The following is a 24,763-nucleotide window of genomic DNA, read 5'->3' as shown; positions in this document are numbered from 1 at the left end:
TAAACTCAAAAATATCAATAACATTAATTTTAAGTGGATTAAACAATCTAAAGTCATACCATCAAACTGGACTAAAAACCCAACTGTATGCTATGTATAGGAAACAAAAATTTGAGACTCAAAGATCAAAATACACTGAATACAGAAGTATGAAAAGGATATATATCAAGCTAACAGTAACCATAAGAAAGCTGAAGTAGCTATATCAGAAAAAAGAGATAAAATCCTTTTGTAATTCAAAAAGAAAGGGCAATTCAACAAAATATAAAAATTCATCTAACAGATCCCCAAGTACATGAAGCAAAAATTGGTAGGACTTAAAGAAGAAATTAACAATCCAACCACTGGAGACATCAACATCCTACTTTCAATAAAGAGTAGAACAACTAGGCATTATGGAAATAAGACTTGAAAAGCACTATAAACCAGCTATATCTAACGTATCAAATACTCCACCAAGAGTATGTTCTTCTAAAACATACATGGAGAATTCTCCAGATCAGACCAAATACTCAGCCATAAAAAAGACAATAAATTTTTAAAAATTAGAGTCATATTAAATATGTTCTCTGACCTTAATAGTGAAATTAAAAAACAGTAGTGCAGCCAAATGGTTGTCTGAGGAGGCCCTACAAATAGCTGAGAAAAGAAGAGAAGAGAAAGGCAAAGGAGAAAAGGAAAGATATAAGCATCTGAATGTAGAGTTCCAAAGAATAGCAAGGAGAGATATGAAAGCCTTCCTCAGGCATCAGTGCAAAGACATAGAGGGAAACAATAGAATTGGAAAGACCAGAGATCTCACCAAGAAAATTAGAGATACAAAGGGAACATTTCAAGCAAAGATGGGCACAATTAAGGACAGAAATGTTAAGGACCTAACAGAAGCAGAAGATATTAAGAAGAGGTGGCAAGAATACACAGAAGAACTATACAAAAAAGATGTTCATGACCAAGATAACCAAAAGGGTGTGATCACTCACCTAGAGCCAGATATCCTGGAATGCGAAGTCAAGCGGACCTTAGGAAGCGTCACTACGAACAAAGCTAGGGGAGGGGATGGAATTCCAGTTGAGCTATTTCAAATCCTAAAAGATGATGCTGTGAAAGTGCTACACTCAATATGCCAGCAAATTTGGAAAAGTCAGCAGTGGAAAACAGGACTGGAAAAGATCAGCTTTCATTCCAATCCCAAAGAAAGGCAATGCCAAAGAATGTTCAAACAACTGCACAACTGCACTCATCTCACCCACTAGCAAAGTAATGCTTAAAATTCTGCAAACCAGGCTTCAACAGTATGTGAACCATGAACTTCCAGATGGTTAAGATGGATTTAGAAAGGGCAGAGGAACCAGAGATTAAATTGCCAACATCCGGTGGATCATCAAAAAAGCAAGAGAGTTCCAGAAAAACATCAACTTCTGTTTTATTGACTATGCCAAAGCCTTTGACTGTGTAGATCACAACAAACTGTGGAAAATTCTAAAAGAGATGGGAATACCAGAGCACCTGACCTGCCTCCTGAGAAATCTGTATGCAGGTCAGGAAGCAACAGTTAGAACTGGACATAGAACAACAGGCTGGTTCCAAATTGGGAAAGGAGTACATCAAAGCTGTATATTGTCACCCTGTTTATTTAACTTATATGTAGAGTACATCATGCAAAATGCCAGGCTGGATGAAGCACAAGCTGGAATCAAGATTGCAGGGAGAAATATCAATAGCCTAAGATACACAGATGATACCACCCTTATCGCAGACGGTGAAGAGGAACTAAAGAGACTCTTGATGAAAGTGAAAGAGGAGAGTGAAAAAGCCGGCTTAAAGCTCAACACTCAAAAAATGAAGATCATGGCATCTGGTCATTTATCTGGAGCAAATAAAAACACAAACTCAAAGATACCCACTCCTTTGTTCACTGTAGCATTACTTAGAAGAGCCAAGACATGGAAACCTAAATGGCCACCATGAAAGAAAAGATAAAGAAAATGTAGAATACATACAATGGAATATTAATCAACCATAAAAAGAATGAAATTCTGCCATTTTCAATGACATATGAAGAACTCAAGGGCATTATGCTAAGTGAAAGTAATCAGACAGAAAGACAAATACTGTATGATCCCACTATGTGGAACCTAACCAAAACAAAAAACAAAAATAGCTCATCAATACAGAGAACAAGCTGTTAGGAGGGAGGGGGCAAAATGTGTGAAGGAAGTCAAAAGGTACAAACTTCCAGGTACAAAATAGGTTATGGGGATGTAATACAGTTAATACTATAACACATGTTTAAAAGTTGCTAAAAGAATAGATCATTAAGTCTCTTCAGAAGAAATTCTGTAACTACGTATGGTGATACATACTGACTTATTGTGGTAATTTCTCAATGTATACAGATGTTGAAACATTATGCTGTATATCTGAATCCAGTATGCTGTATGTATATGTCAAAAAATGTTTTGGAGAACCAAAAAGTAATGCGGGAATTAAGAACACAGCCACTGAACAACAGACTACTAAATGAATCAGAGAAGAGGTCACTGTGAAAATGATATTTCAGCTAAAGTATTTACAGCTGAGATTTTCCATATAAAAAAGACAGTTTCAAAATCAAAAACCTAACTTTCCACCTCAAGATACTGGAAAAAGAGAAAGACTAAAGTTAACGGAGGCATAGTGAACATAAAAGCAGAAAATAGGAAAAGGAAAACACAAAACTAAAAGTTGGTTCTTTGAAAAGATTTAACCACTTTTTTCTAGCTTAGCTAAAGGTTTGCAAAACTCAAATAAGTAGTATCAGGAGTGAAAGTGTTGACATTTCCACTAACCTTCCAGAAATTAGGAGTCAGAAAATTACAAGTGTATTTTAACACATTAACTTACAGATCCAATTACAATGTTCCAGAAAGACACAACCAAAATTACTTCAAAGACAGAAAATTTGAATAGACTTTTAATAAAATTAGGCATTTTTTTAATTTTCCACAAAGAAAGCCCAGGCCCAGATGGCTTCACTGGTTATTTATAATAAAGAAAAAAAAAAAAACTGTAAACACCATTTCCTCACACTATCCCAAAAGGCAAAAAAGAAGAATACTTTCCAACACATTCTTTCAGACAAGTATTACCAAAACCAGAGACATCACCAAAAAACCTAACTACAGATATATATTCCAGAAAAGTACAAAACAAAAAACAAAAAAAAACCCCACAAAAGTCAAGATAACAAACCAAATTTGGCAACAAGCAGTATTGTATACCATGACCAAGTGGAATTTATCCCAAGAAATTAATATTAAACATACCAAGAAAAGATCAATGTAATACACCACGTTAATAGAATAAAGAACAAAAAGACACAACAACTCAACAGACTTAGAAAAAGTATCTGACAATATCCAACACTCCTTCATGAAAAAAGCTATGCAACAAACTAACAGCCGAGAACTTGCTCCATCTGATCAAGGGCATCTACAAAACGTCCACAGTTGACATCATACTTAATGGTGTGATGACTCAATGTTTTCCCTTCAACATCAGCAACAAGGATGTCCACTGTTGCCACTTTCAATAAAAGTACTGGAAGCTCTCGTCAGGGCAGTTATGCAGGAAAATCTAATACAGGCATCCAAGAAAACTAAACCTGTCTTCATCTGCAGATGACCTAATCTTGTATACAGAGAATTCTAATGCATCCATTAAAAAAGTATTAGAACAAATAAACTAGTTCAGCAAGAATGCAGAGGACAAGATTAATACATAAAAGTGTATTTCTAAATATAAACAATGAACAATCCAAAAGTAAGTCATTTACAGTATCTTCAATAAGAACACTTAGGAACACTTAAAGAATATTTAACAAAAGTATAATATATTTAGATATAGTCAGTATGTGCAAAACATGCTAAGAACTACACAACATTTCCTCCCTCTTATCGAAAGGCCAACATCTCCACATACTTACAGGCATCTATTACTTCCCATGTAGATCTTCATACAATAGTCTGTCCTGCCTCAATTTTTATTCTTTTATTAAATTGTCTCCATTTTTAGAGACAAATTGCTTAGAATACAAGCCATTTGTGACACTTCCCATCATTAAATCAGCCTTCCCTCGATCATACATCTGCCAGCTATTATCAAATTTCTCCACACCAGTTTAGAGCAAAGCTCTTTCAAACAATTGTCTGTACTGTACTACTCCTTATCTGTAATTTCTCTCTCCTCCCATGCATGTTACTTTTATTAGGATTTTATCTCCACAACTCCACAAAATAAATTTTTCAGGCTCACAATGAACCTCCACATTGCTCTTAGAGTACTTCCAGAGCTCAGACCTCAGACTTCCCTAGCTACATTCATTCCATAGGTGACCTCCTCAACCCTGTAGCTTCAAGTAGCAATACCATCGTACACTAGACCATGCAGATCTATACACCCAACCCAGAAAGTTCTCTTTAAATCTGGACTTGTACATCCACATACCTATTTAACATCTCTGTTCATTTCAAAATATACATCTGGACTATAAAATCAAAGTTCTGGTTTTACCCATACCACACCCCCCAAACTGGCTCCTCAACACATTTTCCCATCTACATACACATCTATTCTTCTAGTTATTCTTACCAAAAACTTTGAAGGTCATTGTTTTTTCTGCTGTCTTCCATTTCATCATGAATCCATCCGCACAACATCAGTGTCAAATATCACAAATCTGCCCAACTTTTCAGCTTCTACTGCCACAATCTGAATCCACGGCACCCATGTTCACTCTCTCAGATCCCACACACGAAGCAGTGATCATGAACATATTATAGCTGCACAGAGTCACATGAACAGGTTTCCGCCAACATATTGTGCAAATAACATGCCATCAAAATATATGTAAAACGGTTAAAAACCTGATGAATGTGTAAATTATACCACAACAAAAAACAAAACCTAACTAGTATGTTCTTTAGGGATACATGCTACAAAACTGAACAAAAGGGCAAGAAAACAAACTTCAAGATAACGTTTGTCTGTCTGGGAGAAGCAAGCATAATCAAGGCAGAGACAGAGTAACTAGTTGTCTTATATTTATTACACCACATGGTGTATCTCCAAGTGTCTGAAGTTCTCTGCATGTTTTCAGTATTTTTGAACAGAGGATTTCTAAGATGTTTACCTATGGACCCTCATTTTGATTACTGAAAACTAACATTAAGAGCAGAGATCATTCAGAACTTGGATGTCCTTATGGTAGGACTGGTGTCTTCCAGAAATTACTAGGTTGTTTTCTATGGAAGCCAGAACATCAGTTAGAAAGTAACACAACATAAAGACAATTGAAAGCACAAGGTAGCCAGCACCTTCCTAAGTCCCACTAAACAAAAGGCCCGCGAAAAGGGTAACAAGTGAAAATAACTCCTCTGTTGAAGTATGGGCAAAGTCAGTTGCCTTTAAAATACAACGGAAAAGTTTGTTATGAAACAGAATTGCCAAGTTATCAAACGTACTGTCTCCGTGGGAATTAGCCTAATAAGCTCTGAATGGAAGCTTAACAGCTCAGCACCACAGTGATTACTTGCCTCTCAGGCTAATCTATCAAATATTTCCACATGTCAATGCATGGAAATCATCATAGATACAAATCATTCAATATGGAATAATGAACCCCACCTCTACAGTTTACTTTTAAAAGCAAAATTGAACAATGCTTATCATCCATCCACACAGCAGGTACTAACATGCATTCCTCCTCAGGCATCTGCTTTCAAGCTAATTATGACACTCTACAACAGAAACCCTGACTAGGTAATTACCATTTCAGTTAGCTGAGTTGTCTTTATTCAGAGACTACTTAATAAATGTTTACAGAATAACATCTTCAAAGCTGATCATTGTAAGTTATGAGATTTTTTTACTATTTAACATATTTATAGAATACTTCCAATCTCCTTTTATAAGGAAAGAATCTAGTTTATTCAGCATAGAAATATAAATATTAGGAAAATCTGTACAAATTGTCCTATCACTACAAAGTATCCCTAAACTTGAATATGCAACAAAAAGGAATAAGGAGCCCCCATTGTATACTAAACTTTGCTTCTGGAAAATTGGAGTAATACCATTTGTGTAAAACAATGATCAGAGATATACTTGGATATCCACTAAAGCCTAATTCCTAGGTATACTTATTTCCCCTTGGTCTATCCTTTCCAACTTCATTTTCAAATAATTAATTGAACAGATATACAAGGGCAAATAGTTCAGGCAATAAAACAAAACAAAGTCACCCACAAAGGATTAATCTCCAAAATATACAAACATGTCATACAACTCAATATCAAAAAAACAAACAACCCAATCAAAAAATGAGCAGAAGATTAAATAGACATTTATCCAAAGAAGACATACAGATGATCAAAAGGCACATGGAAAGATGCTCAACATCAATCATTATTAGAGAAATGCAAATAAAAACTACAAAGATATCACCTCACACAAGTCAGAATGATCATTATCAAAAAGTTTACAAATAATACATGCTAGGAAGGATCTGGGGGCTCCCCTGGTGGCTCAGCTGGTAAAGAATCTGCCTGCAATGTGGGAGACCTGGGTTCAATTCCTGGGTTGGGAGGATCCCCTGGAGAAGGGCATGACAACTCACTCCAATATTCTTGCCTGGAGAATCCTCATGGACAGAGGAGCCTGGTGGGCTACAGCCCATGGGATTGCAAAGAGTTGGACACAACTGAATGACTAAGCACAGAGACGGTGTGGAGAAAGAAAGCCCTCCTACACTGTTGGTGAGAATGTAAATTGGTACAGCCACTGTGGAGAATAGTATGGACATTCCTTAAAAAAAAAGAGCTATCATATGATCCAGCAATCCCACTTCTGGGCACATATCTAGAGAAAACCATAATTTGAAAAAATACATGCACCCCAGTACTATTTACAACAGCCAAGACATGGAAGGGACTGTGAATGTCCATGGACAGATGAATGGATAAAGACGACGTGGAATATATATATAATGGAAAACAAGTCAGCCATAAGAAATAATGAAATAATGCCATTTGCAGCAACATGGATGAACCTTGAGATGATCATACTAAGTAAGTCAGAGAAAGAAAAATATCACATGATATCATTTATATGTGGATTCTAAAAAATAATACAAATGAACTTATTTACAAAACAAACACACTCACAGACTCTGAAAACAAACTTATGGTTCCAAAAGGGAAAAGGTGGTAGGCGAGGGATAAATTAGGAGGTTGGGATAAACATATACACACTATGATATATAAAACAATCAACAAAGGACCTACTGTATAGCACAGGGAATTCTACTCAATACTCTGTAATAACCTATATGGAAAAAGAATGTGAACAATAATATATGTATAACTGAATCACTTTGCTATATGCCTGAAACTACCACAACACTGTAAATCAAATATACCCTAATATAAAACAAAAATTAAATACAACAGTCCAGAACACATTGCATAAAATTATAAAACTGGGTAAAGTGTATTCTCAATATACACACATATTAACTTCAGCAGAATTTCCAAAGTGTTGTTCATCACTGCTAAATAATCACGCTGCATAGTTCTAAGAGATTCCACATACAACCCATGCCAAAGTTTCTCATTATTTAAATTCCACTGTTTCTCTTCAGATTAACATTTTTCTAACAAAAATTAATGCCACTAACTATCCTACAGCACATGGCCTTCAAAAAATAAAGAATTATCTTACTCAAAATGTCTATCATGCTAACATTGAGAAACCTTGTGCCTGGTTGATATTCAAATATGTCCTGGAGCCTGGTTTCAGACACAAAAATCCTTGTTTTACATATTGCAAAAATCCAATACAGGAAGTATAGGAGACCTTGTTTTATGAGAAAAGATAAACCATAAACCAGGTCAGAAAAGTTCCCAGGCAGTCATACCCCTTAGGTAAACACTCTTTCCATAAATAGGTCTGCAGAGATGTGGCAAGCAAAAAATAAGTGCCAAAATCCTAATTTCACAGAAACTTGGAGGCAAGGATGGGGGAGGGCAGGAACACGGGGATTTCAGGAGAAGCGATGACGCCTACTGCCAGAGAAGAGAAAAATTAAAAGCACACAAAATATATATCCCCTATTTCCTGTGGCTCACATACCATACTAACAGTCAAGTCCAGTGAGTCCTGCTCCCTGGACAGCTTAGTACTATCTGCTTCCCTATCCATTTCATTTGGCTTTAATAGACTTCATCATCATTCAGCTGCTTCATTACTATAGATCCCAAACTAATTTCAGCTCCTTTCAACTCTTCCTTTAGTCGCCCTACCAAACCAGGCAGACAGTCATCCTTGTAGGATTCACGTCTTATCATTCCCTACTCAAAACTCAGTGGCTCCCTCTTACCTATGGATAAAATCCAAGGAAAGGAATCAATGAGGATCAGTGAATTCCAATCTGCAATGATTCCAGAGACACTGAAAAAGACAAATTTAAGTGGTTCTATCCAGTTGAACAGGGTAGGTCTGGAATTCAGAAGCAAGAAGCCCCAGAATAAGAGAGATTTGGGCCAATGTTTCTGTGGGAGTTAAAACAAGTGCAAACAGATGTGTGTACCCATCAAAATAATAGTCTTAGAGGGCCGGTCCTAAGACGGCAGAGGAATAGGATGGGGAGACCACTTTCTCCCCAACAAATTCATCAAAAGAACATTTGAAAGCTGAGCAAATTCTACGAAACAACTTCTGAATGCTGGCAGCGGACACCAGGCACCCAGAAAGGGAGCCCATTGTCTTTGAGTAGGAGAAAATATAAAATATAAAAAGAGAGACAAAGAGTTAGGGATGGAGACCCGTCCAGGAGAGGGAGTTGTAAAAGAGAAGAAGTTTCCAAACACCAGGAAACCCTCTGACTGGCCGGTCTGTGGGGAGTTTTGGAATCTCAGAGGGCAACATAACCGGGAGGAAAAATAAATACATAAAACCCACAGATTACATGCCTAATGGCAACTCCCAGCAGAGTAGCCCAGACGCTCACATCCGCCACCAGCAAGCAGGGGCTGAACAGGGAGGTGTGGGCCGCATTGCTCAGCGTAATGCCCTGAGGGCAATCTGAGGGAGCTAAGGTGAGATAGCAACTCAAACTGTGGGATAGCCATAGAGAGAGAGAGAAAAAAAAAGAGAGAGAGAACTTTCCCGTGAAAGGCCTTAACCTAAGGCAGTACCAGGCCGCTCACAGAACAAAGGAAAATACCAGAGGAGAGCAAGCCAGCTGCGGACCAGCCCATCCCCCACCAGAGACAGGCAGGCAGGTGACAGCCAGGGCTGGAAGGCATGGGGCAAACTCGGCCCCAGAGATGGCATCCGCCATCAGACTGCAAGCAGGCTCCCAGTTGCTAACCAAGTCTTCCTGGGATCCTGGACAGCTGACATCCACCAGGAGGGTCGCAGCCAGAGATCAGCTCCCCAGAGGAGACACACGGCACACCCAAGATGGCACTCCCGCTGCACACCAAGAAACTGAGCGGCAGGGACGGGGGAGGCGATAAGAAGCACCGCACCTAGGGAGAGCGCGCGCACCAAGCACCTCATCACCTGAGCTGCTCGGACCCGTGAAGGACACAAAACAAGGCCCACCCAACCGAGTCTAGCCTTTGTGGAGTACCCGAGAAGACCTGGGAAGTGTACGCAACCCAGGGCCCGCTTTAGACAGTTCCCCTGCAGAGCAACCTGGAGCCTGAGCAGTATAGACTGGGAAAGCACACACGCCATGAGCAGGAGCAGTGTGGCCCAGACACTGCGAGCACTCCCCACACACCCCAGTGATACTTGTTTGCAGTGTTCCTCCCTCCCCACAGCACAACTGAACAAGTGAGCCTAAATAAATGATCACTTTTGCCCCCTTACGTCAGGGCAGAAGTTAGACACTGAAGAGACTTCCCCACTAAAGAGAGGGAACCTCTTTGGAAGTAACAGGTGTAACAGATTAAAACCCTGCAGTTAGCACCGACTACATTGGAAGGGGCCTATAGATCTTGAGAAGCATAAGCTGGAACAAGGAACTATCTGAAACTGGACTGACCCCACACTGCCCACAACAGCTCCAGAGAAATTCCTAGATATATTTTTACTATTATCATTTTTTAAACTTTTTAGTTGTTTTTTTAATTTTTAAGTCCTCTATTATACCTTTAATTTCCATTTTTATAACCTACTATTATCTTGCAAAAAAAAAGACCTTATTTTTAAAGCAAATTTCATAGATATTTTTTATAATATTTGTGATTTGGGGGTTTTTTTAATATTGTATTTTTGAGAGTCTAACCTCTACTCTAGATTTTTAATCTTTGCTTTTTGGTATTTGTTATCAATTCTGTACCTTTAAGAAGGCAATCTTCAGTACCCATTTTTACTTAGGAGTGTGATTACTGGCTTGATTGCCTTCTCCCACTTTTGACTCTCCTTTTTCTCCCCTAGGTCACCTCTATTTCCTCCCTCCCCCTTCTCTTCTCTATCCAACTCTGTGAATCTCTTTGGGTATTCTGGGCTGTGGAGAACACGTAAGGAACTGATTACTGGCTAGATATGTCTCTTTCCTTTTGACACCCCCCTCTTCTCTTCCTGGTCACCTCTATCTCCTGCCTCCCTCTTCTCTTCTCTTCTCTATGTAACTCCATGAACCTCTCTGGGTGTTCCAGGCTATGGAGAGCACAGAGGGATTTGATTACTGGCTAGACTGCTCTCTCCCCTTTGATTCCCCCTCTTCTCCTCCTGGTCACCTCTGTCTCCCTCCTCCCTCTTCTCTTCTCCATGTAACTCAGCGAACCTTTCTGGGTGTCCCTCAATGTGGGGAATCTTTTCTCCATTAACCTAGATGTTTTATCATCAGTGGTGTATGGATGGCAAAGTCTTGAGGCTACTATAAGAATAAGACTGAAAACCAGAGGCAGGAGGCTTATGTCCAAAACCTGAGAACACCAGAGAACTCCGGACTCCAGGGAACATTAATTGATAAGAGCTAATCCAAAAGCCTCCATACCTACCCAGAAACCAGGCTCCACCCAAGAGCCAACAAGTTCCAGAGCAAGACATACCACACAAATTATCCAGCAATGCAGGAACATAGCCCTGAGCTTCAATATACTGGCTGCCCAAAGTCACACCAAACCCACAGACATCTCAAAAGTCACTACTGGACACTTCCTTGCACTCCAGAGAGAAGAAATCCAGCTCCACCCACCAGAACACCGATGCAAGCTTCCCTAACCAGGAAACCTTGACAAGCCACTCGTCCAACCCCACCCACAGGGAGGAAGCTCCACAATAAAGAGGAACCACAAACTGCCAGAATACAGAAAGGCCACACCAAACACAGCAACCTAAACAAGATGAAAAGGCAGAGAAATAGTCAGCAGGTAAAGGAACAGGATAAACGCCCACCAAACCAAACAAAAGAAGAGGAGATAGGGAGTCTACCCGAAAAAAATTCAGAATAATTATAGTAAAAATGATCCAAAATCTTGAAAACAAAATGGAGTTACAGATAAATAGCCTGGAGACAAGGATTGAGAAGATGCAAGAAATGTTTAACAAGGACCTAGAAGAAACAAAAAAGAGTCAATCCATAATGAATAACGCAATAAATGAGATCAAAAGCACTCTGGAGGGAACCAACAGTAGAATAACTGGGGCATAAGGTAGGATAAGTGAGGTAAAAGACAGAATGGTGGAAATAAATGAAGCAGAGAGGAAAAAAGAAAAAAGGAATTAAAAGAAACAAGGACAACCTCAGAGATCTCTGGGACAATGTCAAACGCCCAACATTTGAATCATAGGAAGCCCAGAAGAAGAAGACAAAAAGAAAGGCCATGAGAAAATACTTGAGGAGATAATGGTTGAAAACTTCCCTAAAATGGGGAAGGAAATAATCACCCAAGTCCAAGAAACCCAGAGAGTCCCAAACAGGATAAACCCAAGATGAAACACCCCAAGACACATATTAATCAAATTAACAAAGATCAAACACAAAGAACAAATATTAAAAGCAGCAAGGGAAAAACAAGAAATAATACACAAGGGGATTCCCATAAGGATAACAGCTGATCTTTCAATAGAAACTCTTCAGGCCAGAAGGGAATGGCAGGACATACTTAAAGTGATGAAAGAGAAAAACCTATAACCCAGATTACTGTACCCAGCAAGGATCTCATTCAAATATGAAGGAGAAATCAAAAGCTTTACACACAACCAAAAGCTGAGAGAATTCAGCACCACCAAACCAGCTCTCCAACAAATGCTAAAGGATCTTCTCTAGAGAGGAAACACAGAAAGGATGTATAAACTCAAACCCAAAACAACAAAGTAAATGGCAACAGGATCATACTTATCAATAATATTACCTTAAATGTAAATGGGTTGAATGCCCCAACCAAAAGACAAAGACTGGCTGAATGGATACAAAAACAAGACCCCTATATATGCTGTCTACAAGAAACCTACCTCAAACCTAGGGACACATACAGACTGAAAGTGAAGGGCTGGAAAAAGATATTTCACACAAATGGAGACCAAAAGAAAGCAGGAGCAGCAATACTCATATCAGATAAAACAGACTTTGAAATAAAGGTTGTGAAAAGAGACAAAGAAGGACACTACATAATGATCAAAGAAGATATAATAATTATAAATATATATGCACCCAACATAGGAGCACCACAATATATAAGGCAAATGCTAACAAATATGAAAGGGGAAATTAACAATAAATAATAGTGGGAGACTTTAATACCCCACTCACATCTATGGATAATTAGCAAGGAAACACAAACTTTAAATGATACAATAGACCAGCTAGACCTAATTGATATCTATAGGACATTTCACCTCAAAACAATCAATTTCACCTTTTTCTCAAGCACACACGGAACCTTCTCCAGGATAGATCACATCCTGGGCCATAAATCTAGCCTTGGTAAATTCAAAAAAATTGAAATCATTCCAAGCATCTTTTCTGGCCACAATGCAGTAAGATTAGATCTCAATTACAGAAAAAAAAACTATTAAAAATTCCAACATATGGAGGCTAAATGCTTCTGAATAACAAAGAAATCAAAATATGCATAGAAATGAATGAAAACGAAAATACAACAACCTAAAACCTATAGTACACTGTAAAAGCAGTGCTAAGGGGAAGGTTCATAGCAATACAGGCCTACATCAAGAAACAAGAAAAAAGTCAAATAAATAACCTAACTCTACACCTAAAGCAACTAGAAAAGAAGAAATGAAGAACCCCAGGGTTAGCAGGAGGAAATAAATCATAAAAATTAGGGCAGAAATAAATGCAAAAGAAACAAATGAGACCATAGCAAAAATTAACAAAGCCAAAAGCTCGTTCTTTGACAAGATAAATGAAATTGACAAACCATTAGCCAGACTCGTGAAGATACAAAGGGAGAAGAATCAAATCAACAAAATTAGAAATGAAAATGGAGAAATCACAACAGACAACACAGAAATACAAAGGATCACAAGAGACTACTATCAGCAACTATATGCCAATAAAACAGACAACGTGGAAGAAATGGACAAATTCTTAGAAAAGTACAACTTTCCAAAACTGAACCAGGAAGAAATGAAAAATCTTAACAGACCCATCACAAGCACGGAAATGGAAACTGTAATCAGAATTTTTCCAGCAAACAAAAGCCCACAATCAGAAGGCTTCACAGCTGAATTCTACCAAAAATTTAGAGAAAAGCTAACACCCATCCTACTCAAACTCTTCCAGAAAATTGTAGAGGAAGGTAAACTTCCAAACTCATTCTATGAGGCCACCATCACCCTAATACCAAAACCTGACAAAGATGCCACAAAAAACCGAAAACTACAGGCCAATATCACTAATGAACACAGATGCAAAAATCCTCAAGAAAATTCTAGCAATCAGAATCCAACAACACATTAAAAAGATCATACACCATGACCAAGTGGGCTTTATCCCAGGGATGCAAGGATTCTTCAATATCCACAAATCAATCAATGTAATTCACCACATTAACAAATTCAAAGAGAAAAACCATATGATTATCTCAATAGATGCAGAGAAAGCCTTTGACAAAATTCAACATCCATTTATGATAAAAACTCTCCAGAAAGCAGGCATAGAAGGAACATAACTCAACATAATAAAAACTATATATGACAAGCCCACAGCAAACATTATCCTCACTGGTCAAAAACTGAAAGCATTTCCCCTAAAGTCAGGAACAAGACAAGAGTGCCCACTCTCCCCACTACTATTCAACATAGTTTTGGAAGTTTTAGCCACAGCAATCAGAGAAGAAAAAGAAATAAATGGAATCTAGACTGGAAAAGAAGAAGTAAAACTTTCACTATTTGCAGATGACATGATCCTCCACATAGAAAACCCTAATCCACCAGGAAATTACTAGAGCTAATCAATGAATATAGTAAAGTTGCAGTATATAAAATTAACACACAGAAATCCCTTGATTCCTATACACTAACAATTAGAAAACAGAAAGAGAAATTAAGTAAATAATTCCGTTCACCATTGCAACGAAAAGAATAAAATACTTAGGAATAAATCTACCCAAAGAAACAAAAGACCTATATATAGAAAACTATAAAACACTGATGAAAGAAATCAAACAGGACACAAATAGATGGAGAAATATACCATGTTCATGGATTGGAAGAATCAATTTAGTAGAAATGAGTATACTACCCAAAGCAATCTATAGATTCAATGCAACCCCTATCAAGCTACCAACGGCATTTTTACAGAACTAGAACAAATAATTTCAAGATTTGTATGGAAATACAAAAAACCTCAAATAGCCAAAGCAATCTTGAGAAAGAAGAATGGAACTGGAGGAATCAACCTGCCTGACTTCAGGCTATACTACCAAGCTACAGTCATCAAGACAGCATGGTACTGGCACAAAGACAGAAATATAGATCAATGGAACAAAACAGAAAGCCCAGAGATAATTCCATGCACCTATGGACACCTTATCTTTGACAAAGGAAGCAAGAATATACAGTGGAGAAAAGACAATCTCTTTAACAAGGGGTGCTGGGAAAACTGGTCAATCACTTATAAAAGAATGAAACTAGAACACTTTCTAACACCATACACAAAAATAAACTCAAAATGGATTAAAGATCTACATGTAAGACCAGAAACTATAAAACTCCTAGAGGAGAACATAAGCAAAACACTCTCCAACATAAATCACAGCAGGAACTTCTATGACCCACATCCCAGAATAATGGAAATAAAAGCAAAAACAAACAAATGGGACCTAACTAAAATTAAAAGCTTCTGCACAACAGAGGAAACTATAAGCAAGGTGAAAAGACAGCCTTCAGAATGGGAGAAAATAATAGCAAACAAAGCAATGGACAAAGAATTAATGTCAAAAATACACAAGCAGATCCTGCAGCTCAATTCCCAAAAAATAAACAACCCAATTACTAAATGGGCCAAAGAACTAAACAGACATTTCTCCAAAGAAGACATACAGATGGCTAACAAACACATGAAAAGATGCTCAACATCACTCATTATCAGAGAAATGCAAATCAAAACCACAATGAGGTACCATTTCACGCCAATCAGAATGGCTGTGATCCAAAAGTCTACAAACAATAAATGCTGGAGAGGGTGTGGAGAAAAGGGAACCCTCTTACACTGTTGGTGGAAATGAAAACTAGCACAGCCACTACGGAGAACAGTGTGGAGATTCCTTAAAAAAAACTGGAAACAGAACTGCCATATGACCCAGCAATCCCACTGCTGGGCATACACACAGAAGAAACCAGAATTGAAAGAGACACATGTACCCCAATGTTCAACGCAGCACTGTTTATAATAGCCAGGACATGGAAGCAACCCAGATGTCCATTGGCAGATGAATGGATAATAAAGCTGTGGTACATATACACAATGGAGTATTATTCAACCATTAAAAAGAATACATTTGAATCAGTTCTAATGAGGTGGATGAAACTGGAGCCTATTATACAGAGTGAAGTAAGTCAGAAATAAAAGTACCAATACAGTAATACTAATGCATATATATGGAATTTAGAAAGATGGCAATGATGACCCTATATGTGAGACAGCAAAAGAGACACAGATGTATAGAACAGTCTTTTGGACTTTGTGGAAGAAGGCAAGGGTGGGATGATTTGAGAGAATAGCATTGAAACATGTATATTATCATATGTGAAACAGATCGCCAGTCCAGGTTTGATGCATGAGACAGGGTGCTCAGGGCTGGTGCACTGGGATGACCCTGAGGGACGGGATGGAGAGGGAGGTTGGAGGGGGGTTCACGATGAGGAACACATGAACATCCACGGCTGATTCATATCAATGTATGGCAAAACCCACTACAGTATTGTAATTAGCCTCCAATTAAAATAAATTTTTAAAAATTTTTTTAAAAAATTTAAAAAATAGTCTTACAAAGTTACATGTTGCATGATTCAATTTATGGAATTCTAGAAAAGACAAAACTATAGGAGCAGAGAACACATCAGTGGTTGACAGGAGTTATTAGAGGAACAAGGGTCTGAATAGTAAAGCAAACAGGAGGAAATTCTCTAGAATGTTAGAACAGTTCTGTGTCCTACCTGGGGTTGTGATTACAAGAATCTCTACAGGTGTGTTAACACTCTGATTGTACATTCCCCCAAGGCGACAAATGCAGACTTAAACAATATAAATATTCTATCACACACAGATTTAAACAATATAAAGTATTATGGGCATGACTTAGATTGCTCAGAAATACTTTGTTCCATGAAAATAAAACTTAAGGAAACCTTATTTAAAGAGTGGGAAGGAGTATCTGAAAAGCGAGTGATAAAAAAAAAAAAAGGGAAAGAGTAAAGTCATAGAAGCCAAGGCAGGGGCAAGAATTCCAAGGAAGAGCTAGTTAACACTATCAGGTTTAAGACCCTCTGTACACACTGTGTCCTCTAAAGCTCAACTCTCCTGTCAGTCATCTGGAGTTGGCATAAATGCACAGTTCACAGCCAGATTGCCACCAGTTCAGACAGCAGTGGGGTGCCCCAGGCCACCAACACTTCTGGCCAACTGACTCCAAATCCAAGAGGTTCCCACAACTCCTATTCAGTTCAGTAATTCACCAGAATTACTCAGAGCTCAGGAAAACGCTTATTAGATTAATATAATATGGTTATGATGACTTCCGTTACAGTTTTATGGCAAAGGATACAAATCAGACTGGATCAGTGAGGAGACACATGGGTAAGACCTGGGGAGACCAGAACACAGAGCTTCTGTGCTGCCCTCCCCTATACACTCAGGCAGCACCACGTTTCCAGCATATCACTGTTCACCAACCAAGTGGCTCCTCCCTGTGCTTCGGTATCCAGAGTTTATTGGCATTTCACTCCCTAAGCATGACTGACTGAACCATTGAGCGTGTGACTGAGTTCTGTCTCCAGCAGGATTCCTCTCACCCTGGAAGCCCAGCTGGTTCAAAGCCCCAGGGGTCTTTCTGATAACCAGCCTCTATCCTGAGTCATCTCATCTTATTAAGCTCAGATGAGATCCAAAGGGCTCATGAAAAACGAAGACTCTTTACAAATTTAAAGGATTTACTCTCCCTGCAAGGAACCAGGGACAAAAGCCAGTTGAACTCCTTACTATACAACAGACTAAATGTATTTAATCAGGAATTGGAAAGTTACAGTTATTTTAGAATAGTCAGAGGACAAAGGGGCCAGACTGCAAAGCACTGAGAAGTAAACTGGAGATGAATCAACAGAAGCAATAAATGTAATTTGTTACTACAAGTTGATTAGGGAGTAGAGGATAAAACATCATTAGAGATGCAAAAGCAGAGGGCTTGGGAAAGAAACATATGCTAGTAACTAAACATCATCCCTCAGGAGCAAGTCTTTCAGGGGTTGCTGTACTGATAGCAATGAACTGAAAATGAGACCCTTACTGGCAGTTCTTAGAGTATATGTAATAACTAATTAATTCTTTTAAAAAGGATTCCTTCTATATCTTTATTTTTCAGTGTTCCAATTTATTTTACTCTTCTAACGCACCCTTTATCCATTTGTGCATGTTAAATCGCTTCAGTTGTGTCCAACTCTTTGCAACCCTATGGACTCTAGCCCACCAGGCTCCTCTGTCCATGGGATTCTCCAGGCAAGAATTCTGGAGTAGGTTGCCATGTCCTTCTCCAGGGGATCTTCCCAACTCAAGAGATGGAACTCAGGTTATCACCTGTGTCTCCTGCATTAGCAGGCAGGTTGGCTCAGACAGTCTGTCTATCAATGTGAGAGACATGGGTTCGATTCCTGGGTCAGTTAAGATTCCCTGGAGAAGGAAAAGGCAACCCACTCCAGTACTCTTGCCTAGAAAATCCTATGGATGGAGGAGCCTGGTGCAGGCTACTGCCCATGGGGTCGCAAAGAGTCGGACACGACTGAGCGATTTCACTTCTTTACCACTAGTGCCACCTGGAAAGTACCCTTATAACTATATCTCTTGACTTAAAATCATGCAGAAATACACAAGTACTTCATACTTTTAAAGGACTCCTATTTTGGCAATATGGAGACCTTGCAAAATCTATTACAATTCTTTAAATGAAGAAATCATAAACAGCTTTTTCTAAGTGATTTTTAAAACTGCCTTTTTAGAAATGAAATTTATACTATGACCTAAAACTAACATAATAACAGCCAGAGGCCAAGGAAGTAAGATAGCAGAGAGTCTTGGGTTAAAAAGAGACATTAGTTTTGAAAAATGATAAGTAATGAGGAATTGGATCTTGAGTCTCTGCTACTTGCTTCCTTAGAATCGTAGCCTCAAAAAGCCATGAGAAGCTATCCATTTAGTTTAGTCACTCAGTCGTGTCTGACCCTTTGTGACCCCATGGACTGCAGCACACCAGGCTTCCCTGTCCATCACCAACTCTCAGAGTTTACGCAAACTCACGTCCACTGAGTTGGTAATGCCATCCAACCATCTCATCCTCTGTCATCCCCTTCTCCTCCCACCTTCAATCTTTCCTGGCATCAGGGTCTTTTCCAGTGAGTCAGTTCTTCACATCAGGTGGCCACAGTATTGGAGTTTCAGGTTCAGTCCTTCCAATGAATATACAGGACTGATTTCCTTTAGGATGGACTGGTTGGATCTCCTTGCAGTCCAAGAGACTCTCAAGACCAACTCTCACATCATACACGACTACTGGAAAAACCACAGCTTTGACTAGATAGACCTTTGTTGACCAAGTAATATCTCCGTGTTTTAATATGCTGTCTCGGTTGGTCATAGCTTTTCTTCCAAGGAGCAAGCATCTTTTAACTTCACGGCTGCAGTCATCATCTGCAGTGAGTTTGAAGTCCAAGAAAATAAAGTCAGTCACTGTTTCCATTATTTCCCTATCTATTTGCCATGAAGTGATGGGATCGGATGCCATGATCTTCGTTTTCTGAATGTTGAGTTTTAAGCCAACTTTTTCACTCCTCTTTTCTCTTTCTCCTCTTTCTTTTTCATCAAGAGGCTCTTTAGATCCTTTTCATTTCCTGTGATAAGGGTGGTGTCACCTGCATATCTGAGGCTATTGATATTTCTCCAGGCAATCTTGATTCCAGTTTGTGCTTCATCCAGCCCAGCATTTCACATGATGTACTCTGCATATAAGTTAAACAAGCAGGGTGACAATATACAGCCTTGATGTACTCCTTTCCCACTTTGGAACCAGTCTGTTGTTCCATGCCCGGTTGCTTCTTGACCTGCATACAGATTTCTCAGGAGGCAGGTAAGGAGGTCTGGTATTCCCATCTCTTGAAGAATTTTCCACAGCTTGTTGTGATTCACACAGTCAAAGGCTTTGGCATAGTCAATAAAGCAGAAACAGATGTTTTTTCTGGAACTCTCTTGCTTTTTCAATGATCCAACAGATGGCAATTTGATCTCTGGTTCCTCTGCCTTTTCTAAAACCAGCTTGACCATCTGGAAGTTCACGGTTCATGTACTATTAAAGCCTGGCTTAGAGAATTTTGAGCATTACTTTGCTAGCGTGTGAGATGAGTGCAATTGTGAGGTAGTTTGAACATTCTTTGGCATTGCCTTTCTTTGGAATTGGAATGAAAACTGACCTTTTCCAGTCCTGTGTCCACTGCTGAATTTTTCAAATTTGCTGGCATATTGAGTGCAGCGCTTTTACAGCATCATCTTTTAGGATTTGAAATGGCATTTAAAGAGCAGACTGTACTCAAAGCAAAGACAATACAGCAAAATTGTCTGTCCTGGATTGGGGTCAGGGTGGGGCAGGGAAGCAAGCGATCTGGGTGTAGGAGTAGTCTCCTGTAAGTAGTAGTAGTGTCCTCAAAGTAGTGTTCCCTGGTGGCTCAGTGGTAAAGAATCTGCCTGCAATACAATGCAATGTAGGAGCTGCTGCTGCTGCTAAGTCGCTTCAGTCATGTCCCACTCTGTGCGACCCCATGGACTACAGCCTACCAGGCTCCACCATCCATGGGATTTTCCAGGCAAGAGTATTGGAGTGGGTTGCCATTGCCTTCTCCACAATGCAGGAGACATGGTTTCAATCCCTGGATCAGGAAGATGCCCTGGGAAAGGAAATGGCAATTCACTCCAATATGGGTCGCCAAAGAGTCAGACACGAATTAGCAATTAATAACAATGTCTACAAAATCTCAACCCCAAAATTGCCCAAACCTAATTTCACCCTTAATTTGGAGAATCTTAGTCTCTTAAAGTAATACATCACCATTAATTCGGATTTTAAACCAAAATGTAATGTAAGTTAAAACATCAGTTATCTTAAGCCTGTATACCCACCAAGGGTCTGTCACAGCCTCAGAAAATCATTCAGGAGGTGATTTATCTCAAGGGACCTTTGGGAAGGGCTTGAAAATTAAGAGGGAAGAAAACAGGTGATCAGTTAAACACAATTTAAAATAACAAAGGAGAATGAGTTCAAAGGAATCCCAGGCAAACAATCATCAAGGTGTTCCAAGCAAAATCTTTGATTCAGACTGGGCTTCTGCAATTTACCTCAGGTTAAAAACAATGCCAATTCTTCCCCCCAATTCAAGAACTTCAACTACTAATAGTGTAAGTCTCAATTAATTGCTGTTTTGTTTTGTTTTTATTAGAATTTAGAACAGTGTAGGAGAGGTGACAGGAAATAATGTCTCAGTTTCCTGAGGCTATTTATTGGATCACTGTTCTCAGCCTCCTAAGGAAACTACAATGAGCAAAACAAATTGCCCAGTCGAAAACTGTATTGCTTAAAGCAAACTATTCTTGAGTAGCAGAAACTAGCTTTTGATTGCCCTTGAGCGCTTTTACAACTCTCATAAATTTTAGGTAACTGACAGTCAATCAATAAATCATTGCTGCCCATACACTTGCCAACAGATTTTGCCCAGCTCAACTGGCACCCCACACCCCAAAAATACACCTTTGTCTATTTGTGAATTCACTTCAACATTCCTTTATTCCACATAAATTTGTTCTTCTCTGGATTGTAACATCTGTCTGGTTCCTGATGGCAGTAAAATCCTTAACATCCCTATATTTTTATGAAAATAATTTTACACTGGTGAAAATTATCCCTTAACACCAACAAAAACAATGCTGCATTTCTTAAGAGACCAAACTTCTGAAGTTTTCTTAAATTCGTTGTGAAGATTTTGCTTTAAACCAACTTCTTAATGTCATCAGAAAGTTTCAGATTTAATTAAAATACAATTTACTCTATTTAGAATGCATAATGAGATTGAATCTTACAAGTTATATTCTGATTAACACACTTAAGAAAATTAGAGTCTAGAAGGAATTCTAACAAATCTGCAACTAACAAGAAACCACTAACTGCTCCACATTTTTATGTTTTATTGGTCACCTGTTTTTTAATCACCTGTTACATGACATTCTCAGCACATTAATTGGCTCAAAATAATATTTTGCCTTTCAGATACATTACCAAAAGGATCACTTTATAAACAATCTTAGAAATTCTCTGAATACTCAAAAAAATCCAAATGTTTGATCTTCACAGTGAGTTTAAGTGATATTTTTCCAAAAGGTAAATAAGCAAAGAGCCATAATTTTATTTGTACTATGGTATGCGTTAGACTTTGTATCTGCCCAAATTACACAGACTTTCCTAAGAACTTTTAAACTTTTACTCAAATTCTTAAGAGTTATAAATCTTTGGGTCTTTTATTTCTCCTTGTCACCCTTGTACCTGACCACATTGCTTCTATCACAGTCAAAGAGCATGGAGAAGAGCAAGAGCTCACGGAAAACACAAGAGCCAGGAGACAGTCTTGTGGTCACTAATGTTCCTGCAACGTAATTTTGACTACATCAAAATACCACCTAGAAGTTGTACTGAAGATAAGAAAAATGTTTCATTTTACCTATGGAACTCTTATATACATCTAAATTGTAAAGAAATTCATGTTGGAGAGAGATGAAATAAGGAGCAATTTCCTGAAAATGAAACTCCAAATACATATAGATAACTAAACAGAAATCAGAGACTGTCTTTACCAACTGAGTATTTTATAACTTCCTGCCCACCCAGATGGCTAAAAAGCCTGCAGAGACTCCTTCTGTTGGGTCTGCAATCTTTGGAGGAAACTATTGTCTTAGATACTGTAATTATTACAGTAATACCACTTTAAATATTTAGCACTTTACTGCTACTGCTGCTGCTGCTAAGTCACTTCAGTCCTGTCCAACTCTGTGCGACCCCATAGACGGCAACCCACCAGGCTCCCCCATCCCTGGGATCCTCCAGGCAAGAACACTGGAGTGGGTTGCCATTTCCTTCTCCAACGCATGAAAGTGAAAAGTGAAAGTGAAGCCGCTCAGTCATGTCCAACCCTCAGCAACCCCATGGACTGCAGCCTTCCAGGCTCCACCATCCATGGATTTTCCAGGCAAGAGTACTGGAGTGGGGTGCCATTGCCTTCTCCAAGCACTTTACTAGGGGGTCGCAAAGAATCAGACATGACTGAGCAACTGAACTGAACTGATACAGTTAATATATATGTAATTTCCAATTCTAAAAGCAACCTTACAAATTAGCATCTATATTTTTAGAAGGAAAATGAGCTCAAAGAAGTTGAGAAAGTTGAACATACCATATTACTAATAATTAGAAAAGCAGAATTGGGCCTAAGTCTGTTCAACTTCACAGCCTATTTCTATTATACTATACCAAGTCTGGGCCATAAATTTTCACTAAGTCTCAAATTCAGACCACCAACTTAAGTTTAGTAACTACTATGCTATTTATAGGATTTTAGCCTATTAGTCTAAAAAAAAAACAAGTATGTCCCAAAGATTACAAGAGGCCTTCTGCTATCCTGTGTTTATTTTGGTGAAACAGAAGTGAACACAGCATTTTGTCATCCTAAGATTATTCATTTTAGAGGATGTAAAAATCCTGCCTGGCTGTTTGTGCCAGAAAATAAACCACTTTTGCAGACTGAAAAATTGACTGAAATGAGCCAGGGTTGTTTTTCTTAACGTGATTCAACTCCTAGACTTTTACAAGATTTCCTAGGCATTTTTAGGTAAAAGAACGGAACTAAATATGCAGCTAAGGTCCACCCATTCGTATCTATACTCTAACGACTTTATTGCATTCTTCTCCAAATAGCTCATATTATATTATGATAAATGACTACATAGCAAAAGAAATTCCAGAACGGTCTCAAAATCTATAATAATATAAACTTTCTAAAACAAATTAGCATAATGTCTTAGGTAATCTTGCCCATTTTAATTGACATTTAAATACAATTCCATCAAAATCTAGCAAATCAATGGTGTGCTATAGCGTTTGCCCCTTTTATCCATTCTCAAAAGTATTCAAATACGTACCCCATGTTCCTGAGCAGCTGTGACAACGTTAAGGAGGACATCTTCCTCAACAAATGGTCTCACAGCATCGTGGATGATCACTACTTCTGGCTTTGAGAGTCTACAGTTGGGCTGATCCTCTGCCAGTGCTTTCAGACCATTAAAAATTGACCTGTGGCGGGTCACTCCAGCTTCAACCAGTGAGATACGTTTATGCTGGTACCTCTGAATAATTCCTTTCATTGTTTCCATGTTCTCTCCAGTTACTGCCACAATAATGTCCTTTATCCAAGATACTCTGCAAGGAAAGGATGCACATTTTTCCTATCAGGTGATTCTTAAACAACTAAGTAACAAAACTGGGTTACCAATAAGTACAAACACATTTTCATAAGGACATTAAAAACTCAAAGTTTTAACTAAGTCAATTTCATGCATTTTAATCAGGTCTAGTAAAGGGGTTAAGAATTTGAATTTTTCATACTAGAGATAGAAACACATAAATATAAGTAGTGTTTTTCAATACAGTGTTTTTAAAAAGATGGTCCCCATCAAAAAATCTTTAAAAAAAGAAAGAGTAACAGGAATCCATAGGAAAGCTTTATGCAGGACATTTACACCCAAATTAACAGTCACTTCTCCCAGTGTTCTAGTGTGAAAGTACCTTTATGATGAAACATAGATGTACCTTTATTGTAAAACAAAGATAAGATATATATATATCTCTCATGCATTTCTTAGGGTAAAATTAAATAATTAGAATATACATCAGTAGATTGAAAGGAAAAAATGTAAGACTATGCTTTTAGGTTGCTCTTTTTTTTCTCC

At 38.5% G+C, this 24,763-nt stretch overlaps 1 protein-coding gene across 1 annotated transcript in view; it reads right to left on the bottom strand.

Annotated features, from left to right (window-relative positions):
* The window catches only part of ISPD (isoprenoid synthase domain containing), a 368,609-nt gene that overhangs the window by 332,702 nt on the left and 11,144 nt on the right, over positions 1-24,763 (bottom strand). Inside the window, exon 2 of the mRNA XM_018047357.1 lies at positions 23,957-24,233. Coding sequence (XP_017902846.1) covers positions 23,957-24,233 — 277 coding nt within the window. The remainder of the gene's footprint in view (positions 1-23,956; positions 24,234-24,763) is intronic.

Source organism: Capra hircus, chromosome 4, assembly GCF_001704415.2.
Source record: "Capra hircus breed San Clemente chromosome 4, ASM170441v1, whole genome shotgun sequence".
NCBI classification, from domain to species: Eukaryota; Metazoa; Chordata; class Mammalia; order Artiodactyla; family Bovidae; genus Capra; species Capra hircus.
This window is presented reverse-complemented; position numbering and strand designations above follow the sequence as displayed.